Genomic DNA, 22,171 nt, shown 5'->3' with positions numbered 1-22,171 from the left:
GTGGTTATGGGTTTTCAATTTGGGAAGAGTGGTCTAGGAGAGGGTGATGAGTAGTAGCAGCTCTGCAAGGTATCTGAGATGAGGAATGAGATTGGGTTTGGTGTAGGAAGGGGAAAATATGTTCATAAAAATGAACATTTCTATAGATGAATATGTTATTGGAGTTAATGTCATATAGAGTATACCCTTTTGTGCCTTCCTTATAGCCAATAAAGACACATTTTCTTGCTCTTGGACAGAATTTTGTTCTGTGAGAAAGGATTGTAGTGGCAAAGGTGAGACATCCAAAAACTTTTAGGTAATCATAGGATGGTTTTTGGTTATAGAGGAGTTGGTAGGGGGATTTGTTTTGAAGGAGGGGTGTTGAAAGCCTATTTATCAAATGCATGGTATGCTGGATGGAAAAGTTCCATAGGTTTTGGGGTAGGTGAGATTGAAAGAATAAGGCACGGGCTACATTAGGAGGTGTTGATGTTTCCTTTCAACCACACCATTCTGTTGTGGTGTTTATATACAACTTGTCTGATGAATAATGCCTCTAGAAGCTAGAAAAGTGGGTATGTTAAATTCTGCACCATTATCACTTCGAAGGATTTTGAGTTTGGTTTCAAATTGAGTTTCAATGAAGGATATGAAGTTAATTAAATTTTGTCTGGTTTCACTCTTATGCTTCATCATGATTATCCAAGTGAACCTACTAAAATCATCAACTAAGGTGAGAAAAAATCTATGTCCAAAAATAGTGGGAATAGAGTAAGGTCCCCAAATATCATCATGCAATAATTCAAAGGGTTGAGAGCTATGTGTGTCACTGTTTTTGAAGGATAATTTCTTTTGCTTAGAGTAGTGACAAATATCACAAACAAACATAGAGTTATTATAAGGAGGAATAGTAGGAAATTGTTTTGCAATTAAAGTCATTACATTGTGAGAGATATGTCCAAATCTTAAATGCCATAGCAGAGTAGAATTTTGTGTTTGTGCAGAAATATTGGCAGCATAACGAGTCTTGCTTGGTGGAAGATTGATCAAAATAAGCCATGGTGAAGCTTAGCTAAACCAATCATCTTCCTTGAAGCATTCTGCACAATAACACAAGTTTGTTGTGAAAAATTAAGTGACATTTGAGAGTTTGGATGAGTTTGTTGACAGAGATAAGATTTACATGAAATTGAGGAACATAGAGAATATCATATAGTATAAGACTGGAAGATAAAGTAATTTTGCCAGATATAGAGGTAGAAACCTTTTGTCCATATGGCAAAGTGATGAAAATAGAAGAAATTCTCTTATGATTAGAGAAAACATTGAGTTTGAATCTGATGTGATCAGTTGCACTAGTGTCAAGAAGTCAATGAGTTTGAAAGATACTTGTATCATTGGATGGAACAGTAGTATGTACAATAGAATTGACTGTGTGATTAGTGTCCTGAGTGTTCTGATTTAAGAGGTGTAGAATTCCTTGAAATTGTTCTTTAGTGAAGGATCTTGCAGAACCCTTTTGCTGAGTTAGGGTATGTGTAGATTGAGTGGAGGGATCAATGAAGTCATTGTCTAGGGGAAAGCTTGAAGCATGGTTAGCCATCCTAGTAGACCTGTTGTTTTGATATCCGGGAGGGTATCCATGTTTTAGGAAGCAAGTCTATATTGTATGGTTAGTCCTCTCACAGTGAGTGCAAAATTTTGGTTGTTGTTGTCTACTTGGATTGTTGAATCTACCACCTCTGCCCCTATAAGACTGGATCCCTCTTCCTCTGGAATAAGGGTAACTAACAGCTGAGGTATTCTTTTGTGGTATTTGTGAGTTTGCTGATAAGGCCTTGGGTTCAAGATCCAGTATAGTGGAGATAGGAGTGATGTGGTCTTTTTCTTGTTGAATCAACAGGGAAAAGGCTTTAGTAATGTTAGAGAAGGGTTCAATCAACATAATTTGGGAATGCACATGAGCATATTGATCGTTTAAACCCTTTAAAAATCTTATTACGTAATCATGGTCTTTATACATTCTTGTATTCTTAAGAACACCACAGCCACAGGGAGCTGTGCATGTTCCAGTGGGACGAAAATTGTCTATCTCATCCCATATGGTTTTTAACTGTGTAAAGTAATCTGAGATGGTGAGATTACCTTGGCTGAAATGGTAGAATTCTTCTTGAAGATCTGCAATGCGGAAGATGTCTCCTTGGGTGAATCTATCTCTTAAATCCTTCCAAGCTTCTGCAACATTGCCAATCTAGAGAATGGACTTGACAATGGATTCTTCTGTGGCATGTTGAATCCATGATAGCATCATGGTGTTGCACATTTTCCATGGTCTGCTAAGAATGTCATCTGGATTTGGTTGAGGTAAACTTTCATCAAGAAATCCTAGTTTGTTCTTGGAATCTAGAGCTAGCCTCGTGGCCCTTGCCCAAGAATGATATTTTTTGCTGTTTAATAAGGGGGTAACGAGCACTAGAGTTGTGCTTTTGCTTGAGTGCAGGAAGTAAGGATTAGATGGGTTTGTGTTATAATCTGCATATTACTGATCTGCCATGATTGAGGAGAAAGCAATGAGCAAGCAAGAAAGGATCAAGAGGAAATGTACTTGGAAGAAAAGGGAGGAGAATGGAAGACGATGAATCAGAATTTAATTAAGCTCTGATACCATCTTAGTATTGTCAAGAACAATACAACAAGAAGAAAGAAAAGAAATTGTATCCATGAATTTCCTCATTGATTGATTATGCACTATTGGCAATCACTTAAATACAAACTTTCTAGAAGAAAAAATAATGACCAACGGTCAAAACAGAAATAACAAATTAAAACTACCCTGAAACCCCAAAAGGAAAATAAAGGAGAAAATGACAAAAAAGTCATTAAGACAAAACAAAAAACCTAAACTACCCTTATAGCTAAAAAGAAGAACAAAGAAGAAGAGATGTAGAGAAAGTCAAAAAGCTTTCATGGCTGCAAAAAGAAACTGTTGTCTAACAAGTCAAGCTCCTAAGAGCATGTACTATTGTAAAGAGTGTGGAAAGAGTGGACATCTATCTACTAACTACATACATAGAAATAAAATCATTCATACTCATTCTAAGTGTGCTAAAATAGGACCTAAGTTTATTGGCATAGCTAAAGAAAAAATAATACGTGTTGTAGATTTGCTTAGCATAAAAAGGAAATAATGAATGTCCACGTACTTGGACACTCATTGCAAAGATGGATACCAATTTGTATCATATTGATTAAGAGGACCTTTCTAACCAAACTTTATCATATTTCATATTTATTGACGATTAAATATGAGCAATAGGTTTGACATAAAAAGACAGGTCACACAAACTTCAAATTCATTTTAAAGTTGAATAAATATAATCTCTTCTGACGATTACTAAATCTTAAGTTCATGTCTAACTCTGATGCATGTCACATAAATTACCAAACATTAAGTACACTATCACACGACTTTATAATAATTCAACTGTATATATTTATTCAATTTCTTTGTTTACAAGTTGGTTAGAAAACAAAAATATGTCTTTCCAAGAATAATAAGTTTATATTTATAAGAAACAAAGTATTTAATAACTGAACATTAATTATTCGCAATAAATATGCAATGAAATTATTTGAGTTCATATGATTGGACCAATAAAGCTTTGCATATAAGGTTAAAAATTATGTAATTAATATCATTGGACGTGGAGATCATTGGGTACAATTATCACTTGGACAAATTTTGTGTGAGACGTACATGTCTTGAAGTTATACACACATGTCAATGGATGCAATTTTTGCTAGACACAATGTCAATGGATGTAATTGTCACTTAACACAATTACACATTGGATGAGCTAAGTCATATGATATGATTGACTTAACATCTCAAAATAGATTTTCTTTGTATGGAGGATTAGACATAATTTGATTTTTTTTCTTATAAATCCTTTTAATATAAAACAATTATGAATGGGTAAATATTAACATATTTTTCTTCCTAAATTTAATTATTTGTTATTGATGAGTGCACTATCATGATGTGTTATCAAAAGAAAATTGCAATTAAATGCACTACAAGGTGGGAAGACACCTAGATCGATCACAAGTACTCATATTAGTTATCAATTGGAAGAAGATCAGAACATGAATAACAAAATAAATGGAGGGTTGGTTGATTTTTTTGTTTGCAATTAAAGTTAGAGGGATAATATAAATTTCGGAAAAACCATTTATAATTCAGTAGACCATCCTTGATTATAAATAAATAATATATATTTTTTAATAAAACTCGTGGATTAGATTCCAATTCACGATCGTAGATTGGTAAATCCTAATTCTCTACTAGACAATCACCTAGAGTTTGATTTATTCAAGTTAAAATTGTCCCTTCAAAGAACAAAAAAATCTTACATAATTGAGACCCCAAAAGCTATCAACCAATCAATGTTATAAGTTTAAAATCCTATGGATTAATGATTACATTCTTCTATCATTGGTTCATCTCTATTGAATAAACAATAAAAACACAATATAAACGCTTAAGACTTTACCCAATCAGTAAAACTATTAGAAAACATTAAGATCATTAAGGGATGAAAAGGATAAACCAATTTCAAAGCAACAAATAATATTCATGAAGTACAGGATCTTAGATATGCAAACATATGAAGTTTGCAACTTAAGACTACTCAAGAGTTTAGCAATCCATAAGATAGAAAAACAAGGGTTTAGAAGGGAGAACAGATGATGCCCTGTTTGGTTCATAGCTTATTCTATTTATAATGATAATTATCTTGTAGATAAGTCTTATCTTTTCTTCTTCTCTTGTGAGCTCGACCCAATAACGTGCAACATCAATACTCTCTTCGGCCTAATAATGCGATACACTTAGTGCCTAAATTTCCATTCAAGTTCTACATCAAATTGTTTAGCTTGTTGAGTTATATTCATGTGGCTTCTTGTGGGGTGAACTTTCGAATTCTATAGCCTAAGATGTGATCATTTTAATCTAGATTCAGATTCACAATTTCCAACGGCAACAAGATTGCATGGTGTGTTTTCCCATGATATTGGTAGATTCAGAATTTCGGTTCAATTTTACAATATGTTATCTGCCTCATTTGGACCATTAAAAGTACATATTCTACATGCTTTAGTACAAAGGGTTATAGAAACTAAAAAATTAAGAAATAAGCAGTTTTTTCATGAAAATCCCTAATAAGTATAAGAGGTCATATCTCAACTAAGTTGTACAAATAATGCATAAAATCAATTAAACCATAGTAATCATATCACAATTAGTATGCATCAGTTATGAATTCATCAAATGTATTAAAGTCACTCTAGCTTTGTTTTCTTTTTTTCTTTGTAAAATTAGATGATCATTTTGAGCTAAAAGCAAATTTACCTAATATTTATATGAAATACGTGACATGGAAAATGATGCAAAATTAAATGTGGGAAACAAAATTAAATGTGGGAAACAAAATTAAAAATATTTTATAATATATATTACAATACAAATTATTTCAATAAAAAATATCATCCTAATATGTAAAACTATATCTATCACACACACAAATTGAATCTTTTACATTATGTTCAAAGAATCCAGCTACTTGTCAATTGTGATAGACTTTGTTGGTTGTGACATTTTTCTCTAAATGACCAATTTGATTACCCTTGTATATTTTAGAACCAATTTAACGTTTTGCTCTAATATATAATATATATGTGTTTGGAATATAAAGAATCAAATTAGCCTCAAAAGCACAGATGAGGACATATTTCATATTTGGTCCTATAAAATAAAAAGTAAAATAATTTGTGCTTAAGTTAAAAAGTTTCATTTTGTGAAGACCAAATATCTGATAAATTGAATTTTCTCTATGACAAAAAGGAAAAAAAATAGAACTACATAAATTGACCATACAAAAATAGCAAAAGCTAAATCAATCATTCAACTGTAATTTAAATAGCAAGAAGTTAACAATATATCCTCAAAACTCTCCCCTCCAATGCTTATATTCCCCCTTTTAATTTCCCCTCTATATTTTTTCAAAACAAGCAAATATACATTATTTTTACTTACCCATTTTACCTAAATGATGATGTTTCTTATTCACAACCAAAAAACAAAAGAGAAGGAAATGAGTCTCTTACTCTTTAACCTTCCTTCTCTTCCTCTATGAGTCTCCATGGCTTTCTATATACTTTTCCTTCTCTTCCTTTCCATTCCATTCTCACCATCATCAGCTAAGCTAACCCTAGACTACTACAAAACAACATGCCCGGAATTTGAAAAAATTGTGAGAGAAAACGTGTTCACCAAGCAAAGTGTCGTCCCAGCGACCGCTGCGGGCGTTCTAGGCTTCTTTTTCCATGATTGCATCACTGATGGTTGTGATGCATCTCTCCTTGTTAGCTCCACTTCCTTTAACCCCCATGCGGAGCATGACGCCGATCTCAATCTCTCCCTTTCTGGTGATGCTTTCGACATTATTGTCAAGATAAAAAAAATGCCCTAGAGTTAGCATGCCCTAACATTGTCTCTTGCTCAGACATTATAGCACAAGCCACAAGAGACCTTGTCAAAATTGTAGGTGGTCCTTTCTACCAAGTTCGTTTAGGGAGAAAAGATAGCCTTGTTTCAAATGATTCAAAGGTACATGCAAGCCTTCTAATGCCAAACATGACCATGGATCAAATCATTGAAAAGTTTACCACAAAGAACCTCACCATAAGGGAAATGGTTGCCCTAACTGGTGCACACACTATTGGGTTCACACATTGCAAAGAGTTCAGCAACAGGATCTTCAATTTCAGCAAGACCTCTCACGTTGACCCTACCCTTAATCCAAAGATGGCTGAAGGGTTGAGACAAGTTTGCCAGAACTACACTGTGGACCATTCAATGGCTGCGTTCAATGATGTAAGGTCACCTAGCAAGTTTGATAATGCTTATTTTAATAACATACTTAAGGGATTGGGGCTCTTGGCCTCAGATCATCTTCTTGGTGTTGACCCAAGGACAAGACCAATTGTGGAACAATATGCTAAGGATGAGAAAGTGTTCTTCCAGGATTTTGCAAATGCAATGGAGAAGGTTTCTGTGTTTGGTGTCAAGACTGGTCATAAGGGAGAGGTGAGGAATAGGTGTGACCAATTCAACAACCTTCCAGCAATGTAGAGAGGTTTATATTAACTATTGTTTTGTATATCATAGAGAGTGATGGGTACGTATTATAGTTACTAACTAGAAGAAACTGAAGAGAACTTTCATATATTTTGATGAGTTCTTATGGTTTCCTTTTTTGGTTGTGTTGAAAATTTGAAGGGTGTGATGGAGAAGATTAAAGTTGTATTGTTCTTCAAACACAAATATAAATGATAATTCTGTCATGGAAAAGTTCACTTGTACTTTGGATTTAATAATGTTTTATGTATAACATCAAATGTTGTTCATTTGATTTTTTTGGATGTATTCTGATATACATGTAAACAAAAATACAAAAAGTACAGATTGTGGGAAAAGCTGGTGGGAAAGGTGGATGATGTTCATGAATCATGAGCTGACTCCATGTTCTATTCAAAATTACTAGGTACTTTTGAAAGATTTTGTGGTCATATTCATCAATCTATTACATGTGATTAGAAAGGGATTAAAAAAAATTCCCAACATGTTGACATCTAGTAACAGTTGATCATTCTTCGATTAAGAGTGAATTATGTTATTCTTATGGTTACCGTATAAAGAAAATCATTGTCAACGAATAAACAGATAGAGAGATATCAGAGCAATTATTCATTATTTAGGGTCCTAGGGAGATGTATCCATCTTCACTAAGATTAAATGAAAAAATTATCATTCAGGTGATAATTAAACATTAGCCCACTCCTCCTTATAAAGATTAATTTGATGTTCAATTGAAAACCAAGTTGGTGATATAAATTGATATTAAATGACCAATTTCATGTAATTATAAATGGAAAAGCAACCTAATAAGTAATAACATACATTATATCATTGAAATGACACTAATAATTCAAGTTTCAATTCAGGAAATGCTGATGGTATTTAAGAAATCACACTGGAGAAGAAAAGTCAAGTCACTTTTTAAGGCCAGTAACTGAAGATACAGATTGGACATGAAATTTTACAACAAAAGAATACACCTCTAAATTCTAGATTGACATGGCCTTCTCAGTGAATCTTGTCTATGTGAAAAGTTGTTTGGCTTGAATTCCTATAAGGCCAACCTCAATCAAACCAAAAGGACAAAAAATAAAGCATGCTCAAGAGTACAATTTTAAGATCTCTCATATAAATGTTCTGAGAATTTATATAAACATGTCCCAAAAATAGGAAATGTATAAGCAATTAGCAAACAGGTTTACTGAGTATCTCAACGTGGACATGGCTACTAGCAAACTACTCAACTTCGATCGCCTTCTCAGTGGCATAAGCAACCTTCTTCAATATCATCGATTCAGCCGTATGTATTGCTCTCTGGGATCCTGTTATGGTAACTTTCCTGCATGATACCGAAACGGAAAATGGATATTAAAATGTTTATGATAGAACAAACAATAAATTGTGCAGGGGGCATCTGATTAATAATGACTTTTCTTATGCCAGAGACATGAAGGAATAAAGAATCTTTATACCTTTCAGATGTTCCTGATATATAATCACCTCTATCTGATATCTTTACCCTTGCCCCACTCGTCTGAAAAAGAAAAGTTTAGTTTACTGATGTGCAAGTAATTGCATTATATCAAGTAATAAAACTAGCCATGGACAAACCTGACTAATTTCCATTATATTCCTTCCACCGCGACCAACAACGAATCCGACATGCCCGTCCAGAACACCAATGGTCAGTGAGTTGCTCCGCTCCTCCTAGAAAACAACAGAAATAGAACAATCTGTAAGTTCAAATTGACAGAGCCAGTCACCATTACAAAATGTGCAAGGATTTGAACAGACAAAGTAGGTACCTTCTCCACATATTATTGAAACTTCTCTATGTAGAAATTCACTATTGACAAGACTATAGGCATGTAATCTCATGACAGCATGTTGGATTTCTTAAAATTAAGATAAAATACTTAAAAGCAGTGAAAAGGAGAGTGAGAAGCATGAAATGTGAGAGCCAAATATAGCACATGATCCCTCAAACATGACTCAATTGACTTTTCTTCTTAGACAACACGGGTTTCTTTAAGACTCATTGTTATCATGCGCAAAATTCAAAGACTGTCATACATTTCTAAGATTTTATGCCCCCACCAAAACCAAAAAGGTCCTCATCACCATTTGCAATGTGTTGGACAGACGAGCTCAACTTGTTGAACTGTCAGTTCATCCTAATTGTGGTCAGGTTAACCTTCAAACTGACATTGATCAAGAACCATCCAAAGCTACAGTGGAGTTAAGCTGGATCTAACAAACTGAAGAATGATTTTCAGGTATGTTTTACATCATAGTTGTTAGGAAAGAGGCAAGGGAGTTAGGATTAGTTAAGGCAATTAGTTAGTTAGTTAGGCAGGAGAGGGCATCCAGAACTCTGACTTGTAGTAGCTGAGAAAAGGCTCCATTGGCAAAGGAAAGGCCTTTTAAAAAGAGGAAATTCGTGGAGGAGAGTTTCTCTCCTTGTGTTCCTAACAAATTAGCCCGACCCAACAGATTTGATCAACAGAGAGATGGTGTCAAGGGTAGAGGCGCTGGAAAGTTCGGTGAAGTTCTATAAGAAGATAACCAGCGAACATGAAATTCAGTTGTTCATTGGATTACAATGTATTGGAGATCAAAAACAATGTGTCCACATCAGTAGGGATTAAACATCATGGAATTACCCAACTTCGATGGCACTGATCCCTTAGGATGGATTGTTTGATAGGAATAAAGGGGGTTAGTTAGTTAAAGAAGTTTGTAATATAGTTGGTAGTTAGAATTGGCGGGAAAATTAGTTAATGTAGTTGGGATTGGATTAGTATGTTATAAGGCTGAATTGACGATTGTAAGAGGGATACTTTTTTATGAATATACATCTTCAGCATTCTAAATCTTCTCATTCTTCTCTTCCTATCTCAATTTCTCTATCTACACTTCTTTTCCTTATCATTGGTATCAGAGCTTTTTGATCCTGGCCATGGCGGAAGCAACACGACTTCAGTGTGCAGTTCGAGAAGCAGAAGAAAGGATCATGGCAGCAATTGATCCATGTGTGGCTCGACAAGTACGTGAGATGGAGCAGCGAATGAAGCTTCAATTCACGGGATTTCAAGAAGCAATGCGTGGTTTAGGATTGCAAATCACAGAGTTGGGGGTTAATCGAAGAAACAGAGGCATGAATGAAGGTGAACACCGTGCCCCTACTCGTCTTACGCGGTTAGACTTTCCAAGTTTTTGCAAGGATGATATTGGTTCGTGGATAGCCAAATGTGAGCGGTTTTTTACCCTGGATAGAACTCCAGAGGGTGAAAAAGTGATCATTGCTAGTATAGCATTGGATGAAGGGTCATTTCGACGGTTTTAGAATTGGGAGCAAGGAAATGCGGGTCAACTCTCTTGGTTGCAATTTGTTGAAGCATTGAAGGTAAGATTTGGGTTGGAATTTGATTCACCTCTAGAAGAGCTCAAACGATTGACTTAGGAAGGGAGTTTGGAGGAGTATCAAGAGGCATTTGACAAGTTGGCTTGCCGTACAGAGTTGACAAAGCCTCAGAAATTGCAATGCTACCTTGGGGAGTTGAATCCAGAGCTCTATAATGGTGTTAAGTTGTTTGCTCCAAGGAATTTGTTGGAGGCCACTCGTATTGCAAGGTTGCAAGAAAGGAGCATTATGTTGCTGCAGAAACGAGCATTGAACTCTACCAATTCAGTACATTGGCAAAACAGAAAAGGAGGAACCCATTTTTTTGACAAGAAGGATGCAAATTGGGAAAAGAAACCTGCACAAGAAGGGGTACACAAGGGAATATTAGGCAAACCAAGCTATACCTTCCAAAAAAAGCTAACCCCTAGGGAGATGGATGAACACAGGGCCAAGAATTTATGCTTCTTCTGTCATGAGAAGTATTCACCTAATCATGATTGTCCTCAGAGGAAGAAAGTGCAAGTCTTCTTAATGGAAGTGGCAGAGGAGGATAATTCGGGGATACTTGATGAGGTGGAGGACTTGGCATGCTCTGAGATTGCAGAAGTTGCTCCCAAGGTGTCCCTAAATGCCATCCAAGGGGATTCATTATATCCAATGATGAGGATTACGGGTTGGATTGGCAAGAAGCAGATTTTTGTCCTTATAGATATAGGCAGTACACATAATTTTGTCAATCAAAGGTTATGTCAGGAGGGCCTTGGTCAATTGCAGAATCTCGAATCTGTTCAGATAACTGTAGCTGATGGTGGAGTTATTCAAGACCAAGGCAGTTATGAAGGCATCAAGTGGAAAATGCAAGGGTATGAATTCAAAACATCTGCTATTGCTATTCCTTTAAATAGTTGTTACCTCATCTTAGGAATGCAATGGTTGAGGCAATGGGTTACTATTTCTTGGGATTTTGCAAACTTAATGATGGAATTTTTTGTTGGCAAGACTAAAGTTCATCTAATAGTTATAAGGTGAAAGACAGCAAGGTGGTGCCTGCTACAAAACTGAATAAACTTCTGGTGGAGGAAAAGCATTGCTTAATGCTACAATTGTTGCCATATTCTAATAACTCAGTTTGTTGTTCTGTGCTAACTGGAAGGGAGGGAACTTGTCAATATGAGGAGGTTAAGGAAGTCTTGTTGGCAGAATACCAGGATGTGTTTGAAGAACCAAAGCAGTTGCCACCCTTTAGAGTCTTGCATGACCATCGCATTGTCTTGAAGGAAGGCTCCAATCCCACAAGCTTAAGGCCTTATAGGTACCCTCCTGCCCAGAAAGATGTTATAGACAAGATGGTTAAGGAGTTATTGGATTCGGGTGTGATACAACCTAGTTCCTCACCCTTTGCTTCTCCAGTGGTTCTTGTTAAAAAGAATGATGGGAGTTGGAGGATGTGTGTGGACTATAGGAGGCTTAATGACATGACAGTTAAGGCCAAATTTCCCATTCCTTTAGTGGAAGACTTATTAGATGAGCTAGGTAAGGCTAAGGTGTTCTCTAAGTTGGATCTTAGAGCTGGATATCATCAGATCAGGATGAGGCTTAAGGATGTTGAGAAGACTGCATTCTAAACTCATTCAGGGCAATATGAATATGTGGTGATGCCCTTTGAGTTGTCTAATGCTCCAGCTACTTTTCAAGGTACCATGAATGCTATTTTTGTTGAGCTCTTGAGAAAATGTGTGTTAATATTCTTTGATGACATACGTGTTTATAGCTCATCTCATACAGAGCACTTGATGCATCTAAGGCAGGTACTTGCTATCTTGAGAAACAATCAGTTCTTTGCTAAAAAAAGCAAGTGTGCTTTCTTCACCCCTAGAATTGAGTACCTTGGGCATTTCATCACAACATAGGGTGTCTCAACTAATCCAGCAAAGGTTCAAGCGGTGCAAGATTGGCCTTCTCCTCATAATGTCAAGCAGTTGAGGGGTTTCTTAGGATTAACAAGATACTATAGAAGGTTTATAAGAAATTATAGCATCCTTGCATCTCCCCTTACAGATTTGCTTCGAAAAGATGCATTCTTATGGTCTGAAAATGTTGATGTTGCTTTCTGTCAACTCAAGGCTGCTTTGGTTAATGCACCTGTATTGGCTATTCCAGATATGAGACAACCTTTTGTCCTTGAAAAGAATGCTTCAAACACTGGGATAGGAGCAGTACTTATGCAACATAGGCATCCTGTTGCATTCATAAGCAAGGTTTTGTCCCCCAAAAACATGTTGTTATCTGTTTACGATAAAGAATTACTTGCTCTGGTTCATGCAGTGTCTAAATGGCACAAATATCTTTCAGCTTTGCCCTTCACTATCCTCACTGACCAACAAAGCTTAAAATACCTTCTAGAGCAGAGGCTTTCAACACCAGCTCAATACAGGTGGGTTTCTAAATTAATGGGTTTGTCCTATACCATTCAATACAAAGGGGGCCAAGAAAACATTGCTGCAGATGCACTATCTAGGGCCTCTCATGGAGAACTGTTGCAGTTGACTGTTTCAGGCATTTCTTCAGAACTATGGGACCAATTTTTGCAGGCTACGATGACTGATGAGGCTTGGCAGAGCATGAAGGTTGACCTTATGCATACTCCAGCTCTGCAACCTAAATTCAGATTGGTGAATGGGCTAATATTCAGAGGACATAGGCTATTGGTTCCTCAAGATATAGGGGTCAGGGACATAATTTTGCAATGGTTACACACATCTCATCAAGGAGGACATTCAAGAGTTCGTGCTTCTGTTCACAGAGTAAAATCTATGTTCTATTGGAAGGATTTAAATAAGGATGTCGCTTCCTTTATTCAGAAGTGTGAGACTTGTTTGAGATGCAAATATGACACTGCAGCTAGCCCTGGATTACTTCAACCCCTTCCTATTCCAGATGGTGTATGGGTTAGTATTTCAATGGATTTTATTGAAAGCTTACCAAAGTCCAAGGGGAAGGATACTATATAGGTGATTATTGATAGACTGAGCAAGTATGCCCACTTTATTGCTCTGTCTTATCCATTTTCAGCTTCAAACTTGACTGAAATCTTCATCAAGGAGATATATCGTTTGCATGGGGCTCCTGCTAACATAATCAGTGATAGGGATCCTCTGTTTACTAGCAAATTCTGGGCTGCTTTTCTGCAACAATTAGGAGTCACTCAGAGCATGTCCACTGCCTACCATCCCCAATCAGATGGTCAAAGTGAAGTCCTCAATCGTTGTTTAGAGCATTATTGAGGTCCATGGCTTGGCAAAGGCCTAAGGAGTGGACTAATTGGTTGGCATTGGCTGAATGGTGGTACAATACCACTTACTACACTGCAATTCATATGACCCCTTATGAGGTATTGTATGAGCAATCCCCTCCTATTCATCTGCCCTATTTTCCTCAAAGCACAATGGTTGAAGCAGTGGATCGTAGCTTTGAAGCTAAGGAGGATATGGTCATCAAATTAAAGTGTAATTTGGCACAAGCTCAAAAGCGGATGAAGCAATTGGCTGATAAGCATAGGACTGAAAGAGTTTTCCAGGTGGGATATTGGGTTTTATTGAAATTGCACCTGTATAGGCAGCATTCAGTGCAGTTTCGTGCTACTGAAAAGCTATCCCCTCGTTATTATGGTCCTTATCAGATTTTGCATCGTGTGGGTGAAGTAGCTTACACCTTGAGTTTGCCTCCTGATTGCAAAGTTCATCCTATGTTTCACGTCTCTCTTTTAAAGGCTTGTCCTAACTCCTCTATCCCTTACCGTATGATGCCAGAGACATGGAACAACTTAGATACAGTGCGGGTTCCATTTAAGATCCTTGATCGTCGTATGGCCAAGCGAAATCATAGAGTTGTCACTAAAGTATTGGTTCAGTGGGAACAGAAACCAGTTGAGGAAGCTACCTGGGAACTATTGTATGACTTGAAGATGAAATTTCCAAGATTTGAGGTTGCTGCTGCTCCTTGAGGACAAGGAGGAATTTAAGGGGAGGGATTTGATAGGAATAAAGGGGGTTAGTTAGTTAAAGAATTTTGTAATATAGTTGGTAGTTAGAATTGGCGGGAAAAATAGTTAATGAAGTTGGGATTAGATTAGTAGGGTATAAGGCTGAATTGATGATTGTAAGAGGTATACTTTTTGATGAATATACATCTTCAGCATTCTAAATCTTCTCATTCTTCTCTTCCTATCTCAATTTCTCTATCTACACCTCTTTTCCTTATCATTGTTAGAGCTGAAAAATCCTGACGCACATCAGATGAAGCCAGTAGAGAAGGCTAGGGAGAACTACATCACAAGAGCTAGTAGTAGTGGTTGGAGAAGCAAAGGCCATATGAACCCCACACTGGAATCCATACTTCTGATGTGGGACTGAAGTCCCATAACATTCAGTTGCATCCTAACACATACAGCAATCAAATAAATACAGTTGGCTTGGCTAAATGCTGACATTCTACAGTTCCCTTCTTCTACTTCTGTTATTATATTTAGATATTTATTTATTGATCAGCAGAACATTCATGTACCCATTGTCAGTATCACAAACATAAATTACAAGCAATAAAGCATGACCTATCTAGGATGAAAAGGCTCAAAGCATAAAAAAACTAACTAATTTCAGGTTAGTCTGGCATCCTGCATGTCGAGTCTGGAACAAGACATGAGAACTTATAACATCAAGAACTAGGGTTAAATTAATGGAATAAGAAAAACCTTGCTGTTCTCAAACTTCACTCCAGGACCGTTTGTTATATAATCAGATGGGTTACCAGAAGGAAGTAGACTTGGAGCACCATGATAGCCTGAAGAGGAAACACCTAAAAAATCAAGTTACAAAAGATATATTTTACAAGTTACCAAAATTATACTAAGCATCAAACTCAGCAATCATAATTCATCACAAACAAGGTAGTCAATACTGCACAATAGCGGAGGATAGAAGATTTTCGTCTGTTCCCCATGACAACACAATAAATAGCGGTGTAGATGGTCATAGCGCCTGTAGCATGACAAATAGCGGTGAAATCGCAGGTCAAGCCGTGGTTCACAATCCTCTACATGTTTTGCTGCAACTGCGAGTGGAACCCTAACTTTAGAGGGGGAAAGTCTCTTTCGTCCCTCTTTTTAAGACATGACAGGTTTTGTTCTTAGGGTTTTAGGTAATTTAACGTTCCCTTTCCTTTCCTTCCAATTAACATGTTGATTTTTCTAGCCATGCGATTTTTACTTGGCTCTACCTTTCTTCTCTTTCATCTCCCTTATCTTTCTTCTTCCTAATTCCGATATATTATGTTTGCTTGCTTACATGTTCTTCATCAGCATAGAACAAAATTGTGAGGCTTCCTAATTCAAGAACTAATTGTTTGGCCCATCATCTTTATTGATTCTCTTATCAAACTGTTTGAACCCAGTTTTGACTTCACCTTCATTTGATTTAATTTTTTGAGATATAATTTTGTTATGGCCTTCAACTTGGATCACCTCTAGAATATGTAATACTCTCATCTTGATTATTAATTAAGAATATATCTTTAATATGATTTATTTTAGTATTTTGTGTATTTATATGTGTAGGCTATTGTTTCAAATTGTGGGTCGAATCACCAGATCGCAAACGCATCATCCCACAATTGCGATGTGACACCAAATTATAATGACACGAACACATCAGAACCCATTTGGATCACGTCAAAATGTGTTTGGCACCATAAAATTTAAAAGCATTTTTATCACAAAAATGCACACTATAATGGCCGCAATCCACATTATAATGACCACAATGTATGCAATTGTTGTAATTGTAACTGTGACTACAATTTAAAATATTGGTATAGACTATAAATTATTTATTACTAATATATATTTTTTAGCAGTTGCTCTACTATAGTGTTTTTAGGGTCAGTCGTGTACTTCATTATCCACAATTGACTACCTAGATCGCAAAAGATATTAAGTTTACAAGACAAGGCTAGTTTATATTTTATTATCATATCTTAATTACTAGATCCCAAATCCTCCTGGCGTAGAGCCTCATACATTGTGCCGCCATTTATATCTTAATTACCATAAAAACAAATAATAAATGGACATGAAAAATAAATGTATTAATAAAAACTACAGAGCAACTACAAAAATGGCAAGAAGTAGCTTACTAGATTTTGATGATCGCTGTTGTTATAGATTTTTCACTTAATGAGTTAACATTAGGTTGAATTGATTCTGTACATGAAATCAAATGCCCCTTTAACAAAGTTCTGAAGAGTTTGTCTTGCCACTCCATTCGTAATTAAATTAAATTACATTAAATGTCAACCACAACATATACAAGTTTGTAACATTAGAATATGCGGGGATGGAGAACAACTCACACTTTCCCAGGTTTAGTATGTTATGCTAACCTGGATATGACATTGGAGAATTAATGGACTGGGAATAATGAGAATCTTCAGATAGCTTAGAAACAATTAAATCCACTGCATGCATCTGCTCATCCAAAGTTCCTGTCAGTGTCACAAGCCTATCATTAATTCCAAAATAATTATTATCTTGTGGAGATATCTTTATGCCAGCCTGTGAGTCTTCAATGAAAGACCTGATCATAAAATAAAAAAGCTATTAGCTAAGCCATTTATCCCCATATATAGCCAACGAAAAAGCATACAGAACGGACACAGTGCAGTAATGAAAAATAATAGTCATGCCAACAATTTTATGGTGAATAATGGGTGTATCCTAGGTTTCTAAACCATTTTTGGATGGTTAGCTTTTATGACTTTAGTATAAGTGAAGAAGCTAAGATTCAGTGGCAATGTGCAATCTACGCTGCAATATGGTGTGTTTGGTTATAGCAGAACTGACATACGTTTAAGGAGGTTTCTTCAGCTAATAACTACATGTGGGATAAGATGGGGCGGTTGGCGTCTAATTGGTGCAAACCTCATTCCCTTTTTTATGGGGTTCCACTATCAGATACGTTGAGTGATTGGGAAGTTTTGTTACATTGATTTTCTATTTTTATGTTTGTTTTTGTTGGGTTTTGCCCCAGGACACTTTTTAATTTACCCAAAGGGGGTAAGTTGACATTGGAAATTAATTGTTAAGGTTTCATCTGAAAACCAATTAGCAATGGGAGGAGTATCCCAATATGTATTTAAATCATTCCTATACAATAAGGCAAGCAACGTGGGACATATATCCCAACATGCCCCCTCCACAGAAGCATGTTGAACCAGACGGTGGGTAAACTTTGACCCAAAACGAAAGGGCACCTTTTTGGCCCATGACAACTAGAGAGAAGTTGGACTTTGGCTCTAATACCATGTTAAGGTTTCATCCCAAAACCAATTTACAATGAGATGAGTAGTCCAACATGTATTTAAATCATTCTCAATACAATGAAACAAACGACATGAGACTTATTTTCCAATATTAACATACGCACATGTATGATGCAGATGAATTTAATAATTGGATCTGTTACCAATGCCAAACTAACTTTTTGGGTAAATTAAAATGTGCCCAAGGCTACACATTGGAAAACCCGTGTTTTTACTACTTAGGATAGGAGGATTCCTTATTCTCCATGCTCTGTGATTCTTTCTCTTCAGCTTAATAAATTTCTTCTTTTATTAAAATTATTATAGTTGGCCTTACAATAATATAACGTTTTGGCTTGAATGAGGGGGAAATAAAAGCTGGGAGACTAAATTTCTTAATAAAACAGAAAAGAACGCTCATACAGTTGAGACAATAAACTCTTGAGGTGAACATGTATTCCCAGAACACATAATAAGAAACAAATGTATCAAAAACTAATTATGTTATCAGTAACAACAGTAAATGTTTTACAGGCATGGCAGACAAGTAGAGCCTACAACTTGACAAAGAAAAGCAATCATACCTAATGGTAGCACCTCCCTTGCCAATTATTCTACCACAAGAGCCATTTGGAACAACCAGTCTCACTTTTGATTTGGGCTCAGCATCGTTGTCATTCTCGCTATTAACCTAATAATAAAAGGCAAAATAAACTTCAAGAACGTGCAAGACTTTTCTTCCAATAAGTAATTAAGCAGACATCATAGAGATTACCTCACTGAGCAACTTCGATAGAATAAGTTCTACAGCTTTTAGTATTTCATTTATTGCACCAGATACCATGATAATCCTATCGGTAGTTCCAGGAAAGAACTCATGATTGCGTGATAACTGTATTCTTGCTCCAGATTGTGACTGAAAATCAGTGATAGTTGAGCCACCCTTTCCAATTACAGAACCAGCTGCAGAATTTGATACAAGAAACCTAACATATGTTGGTTTCTCCGCAACATCTGGCAGAATCAAGCAATACTTAAGAATAAGCTAAGAGATTTAATGTTAAAACTTACATGTATAAAGATAAAGTTGTCACTTTAGAGGCAGTAGGGCAAAAAATTAATATCCAGATGTTAAAAAATGAAAAGAAAACAACAATTCTTGGAGCATTGAAATCACTTTCATGGAATCAAATGCAAGACAGAACTGAAACCCATAAGACAAAATACTATCACAGGAAAGTCTGGCAGTATTTTTTCTTTTCTTTGAGTTAATATAACAGTTGACAACATCTGAATTATTTAATTTCACAGAATCATTTATAAATTTTCTATGGAAAATTCATACTTCAAAAAGACCCATTTCATTAATCTAATAACATCATCCCAAGTAACATTGTCCTAACTCCTAATATTTCTCTAATATAATGGAAATTACAACCATCCATAAACCATATATATATTCACATCAGTTATCAACTTGCCTCAGGCCTCAGCTTACAGAAACCAATGATGCTTCCTTCAATTCCCAGTCAGACAAGATGACTAAAAATATTTCAATAGAAGCATAAAATTTCGGAAACCAGCTAGTCTCATGTGAGTGGGTCAAAAAACAAGCCTAGCCTGACTACACAGCAGGATTAATTCATTTCAAGATCAACCAAAATTACTACTTTTAGAAGCCGAAGTGAAGGAGCAGTTGTATGATAATGCACATGTTCACTGGGATGTGAAACTTAACGGATTGTGGATGGCCTAAATTTAATTGTAACCCAAAACAACTCCAGCCTTCAATGAAATTAAATATGTTTTTCATAAATAAATATTTTAAGAAAAATGCTTCTGAGAAAATAACAGGAAATCAAGTTGTAAATTACATACAAAAATCTTAAAAAAATAGCATTTGTGTATCACAATAATGAATGGGGTAAAAGTGTAAAAGTTATTGTTTTGTACTAGGCTTTGGAAATGATATAAATAAAATACAAAGTTTGTATTTCTAAATTTTGATTACACATTAGCTCTCTCCCTGATCCCCTCTAGTGTCTTACCAAACACACTAACACTACATCTATAATTAGATCATTACACATTAGAGATAGATTAGAGTAGTCTTATTTTTTGGTATTCATAAGAACTTGTGTATAGAGTCACAGGAACTAGTTACAGCAACAACCAAACTTGTATCCAAGTAGGTGAGGTCGGCTACATATATCGAACGATATCATAACTCATAATGCTCTATCATAAATCATGTTCGTTAACAAAAAGTTCATGTCTAAGTCTTTCTTAATCATTTCCCCTATAGTTTTTCTTGGTCTCCCTCTTCTTCTAGAAATTGGACTAGCTTCCATTTGATCTACTTCCTTAAGGGCTTCTATCGTTCTCCTTCACACATATCCAAACTACCTAAGGTAGAATTCTACTGTCTTTCTACAATAAGAGCTATTCCAACTTTCTCCCTAATGCATCATTTCAAATTTTCAGAAGAACTAGATACAAGATTACAAAATCAAACAGCTAATTATTCACTCAATTGTCAAAAGAGAAGCAAATAATCTAAAAAGGTACAACAATAATAATACTAAATGAATGAATAAAAAAAATAAACCATAGACATCATCATGTACACAACTCACAAGTTCCGTTTTTAAAGTTCCCACTTCCCACATTCCTCACCACAATCAGAACTAAAAATCATAACAAACATTCATCTTCTAAAAAATCACCCTAGTAGTTCATAACATTGGAGCATAAAAACAATACCGAACTGAACCGCAATAAAACCAGTGGTTCAGGAATAAAAAACCGAATAGAAGAAATCAGATCGGATGATAGATATACCTGAAGAAGGGGAGGGAGGAGATTTGGGCGGTGCGTTGGTGAGTGGCTCAGCAGATGAAATATATGAAGATTCTGTAGAGTCCATTGTTTTTTTTTTGTGTTCTTCTTTTTCGTTAATTCAGAGATTGAGCGAAAGTGTTTGTTAGGAACAGAGAATATGTGTTAAAATGGTGCACAAAGGAAGAAGACAAAACAAATATATGCTACTTGGTTTGGTGAGGATAGTTGAGGGGCTGCTGTGCTACTTATATAATCGCAATTAAAATTACTACTGTATTATTTTTCTTTTGTTTTGTTTGTACAAATATTTTCCTACAAATTGATTATTTAGTATGATGTTAGTATTAATAAGTTATTGGTCTCGTGCTGGTAAATATTTAAGGTTGAGGATTCAATTCCTGTGATCGAACTTGTTAGGATGGATAACTACCAATTTTAAAAGAGATTAATTTTTATTAAAAAAGATGAAGAAATATCTTTAATAGTGTAAAAAAGATACACATTATAGTTTTAGTATAAAAGGAGATACTTTTTGAAAAATTATTTTATTATCCTTTTTCGTGAGTGAGTATATGATTTACTTACATATTCTTTTTAACATATCTTTAGTTTAGGGTAACTTATTATCTTGTCATTTATCTTATGTATAATTTTATTTTATACGTGTCCGTTTTTTTTTTTTTTTGCTTAGAAACACTCAATTTAATAACAAATAATTTAATTTAGTTCTTTAATTTGGTCCTTCCATTTTTTTAGTTTCAATTTGCTTATAAGTTTATTGGTTTTTGGATGAATTTTAGATTTAAGAATGAGGTGAAGATGATAGACTCCAACCAACAAATTCAATTTACAATGCGTAATGTAGAAATTAGTAGGGGAGAATGGTTTTGGACACTATTACAATGATAAAGACCAAAAAAGGAACCTTATTTTAACAAAAAAAAATGTTTAAAATATAAATGATCAAAAACAACAATGAAAGGTCACACTAGATCTCTATAATAACAGAAACGTGAAGAGTTCGATTCTTGTAAGCAATACGTGTTGGGAAGGACAATCATAAACCTTAAAAAGATTAGTTCTCTTATCCAAAGAGTAAGATATACCCTTCATAACAGTGTTATTAATACCGTACTGGTCATCAAACCAGTTAGGGTAGTGGTATAGTGGTATAGTAGTTCAACAAGTTCACTAATTAAACCATATATCAACGAAATTAGATATAAAAATATAATATATTATTATTAATGTTAAAAAATAAAAAAAAATTCAATTTCATTAAAAAAAATAATTTTAAATAAAAATTGGCTGGTATAACCGGTATGGTTCAATTGAAAATCAATCGATTTTGACCAGTTTTAACCAATATGATTGTATGACCGATATAATTA

The 22,171-nt window shown here is 35.3% G+C and overlaps 1 protein-coding gene and 1 pseudogene across 2 annotated transcripts; one reads left to right on the top strand and one right to left on the bottom strand.

The window, feature by feature from the left end:
* Positions 6,071–7,329, top strand: LOC109325059 (annotated as a pseudogene).
* On the bottom strand, positions 8,020–21,018 carry LOC109325927 (protein BTR1-like). Of its 2 annotated transcripts, none has more exons than XM_019558543.1 (8): positions 20,781–21,018; positions 18,715–18,953; positions 18,524–18,630; positions 17,022–17,215; positions 15,337–15,440; positions 8,792–8,887; positions 8,653–8,714; positions 8,020–8,519 (listed from the first exon to the last, which is right to left on the bottom strand). In XM_019558543.1, the coding sequence occupies exons 1-8, from the start codon at positions 20,863–20,865 to the stop codon at positions 8,417–8,419; spliced, it is 990 nt and encodes a 329-aa protein (XP_019414088.1). In that variant the 5' UTR covers positions 20,866–21,018; the 3' UTR covers positions 8,020–8,416. The 2 variants fall into 2 exon arrangements, with proteins under 2 accessions (XP_019414088.1, XP_019414089.1); XM_019558544.1 differs by having other exon boundaries at positions 15,337–15,425.

The sequence above is a fragment of the Lupinus angustifolius genome, chromosome LG13 (assembly GCF_001865875.1).
Source record: "Lupinus angustifolius cultivar Tanjil chromosome LG13, LupAngTanjil_v1.0, whole genome shotgun sequence".
Taxonomy (NCBI): Eukaryota; Viridiplantae; Streptophyta; class Magnoliopsida; order Fabales; family Fabaceae; genus Lupinus; species Lupinus angustifolius.
The sequence above is the reverse complement of the archived record's forward strand: the minus strand, read 5'-3'. Positions and strand labels throughout refer to the sequence as shown.

Excerpts from the sequence above, each read along its gene's own strand:
- LOC109325927 (XM_019558543.1), bottom strand. The coding sequence starts at position 20,865 with ATGGACTCTACAGAATCTTCATATATTTCATCTGCTGAGCCACTCACC. Across the intron at positions 8,715-8,791 it reads ATATAATGGAAATTAGTCAG|ACGAGTGGGGCAAGGGTAAA; the intron begins GTTTGTCCATGG and ends TTTCTTTTTCAG. Across the intron at positions 8,520-8,652 it reads ATATCAGGAACATCTGAAAG|GAAAGTTACCATAACAGGAT; the intron begins GTATAAAGATTC and ends GGTATCATGCAG.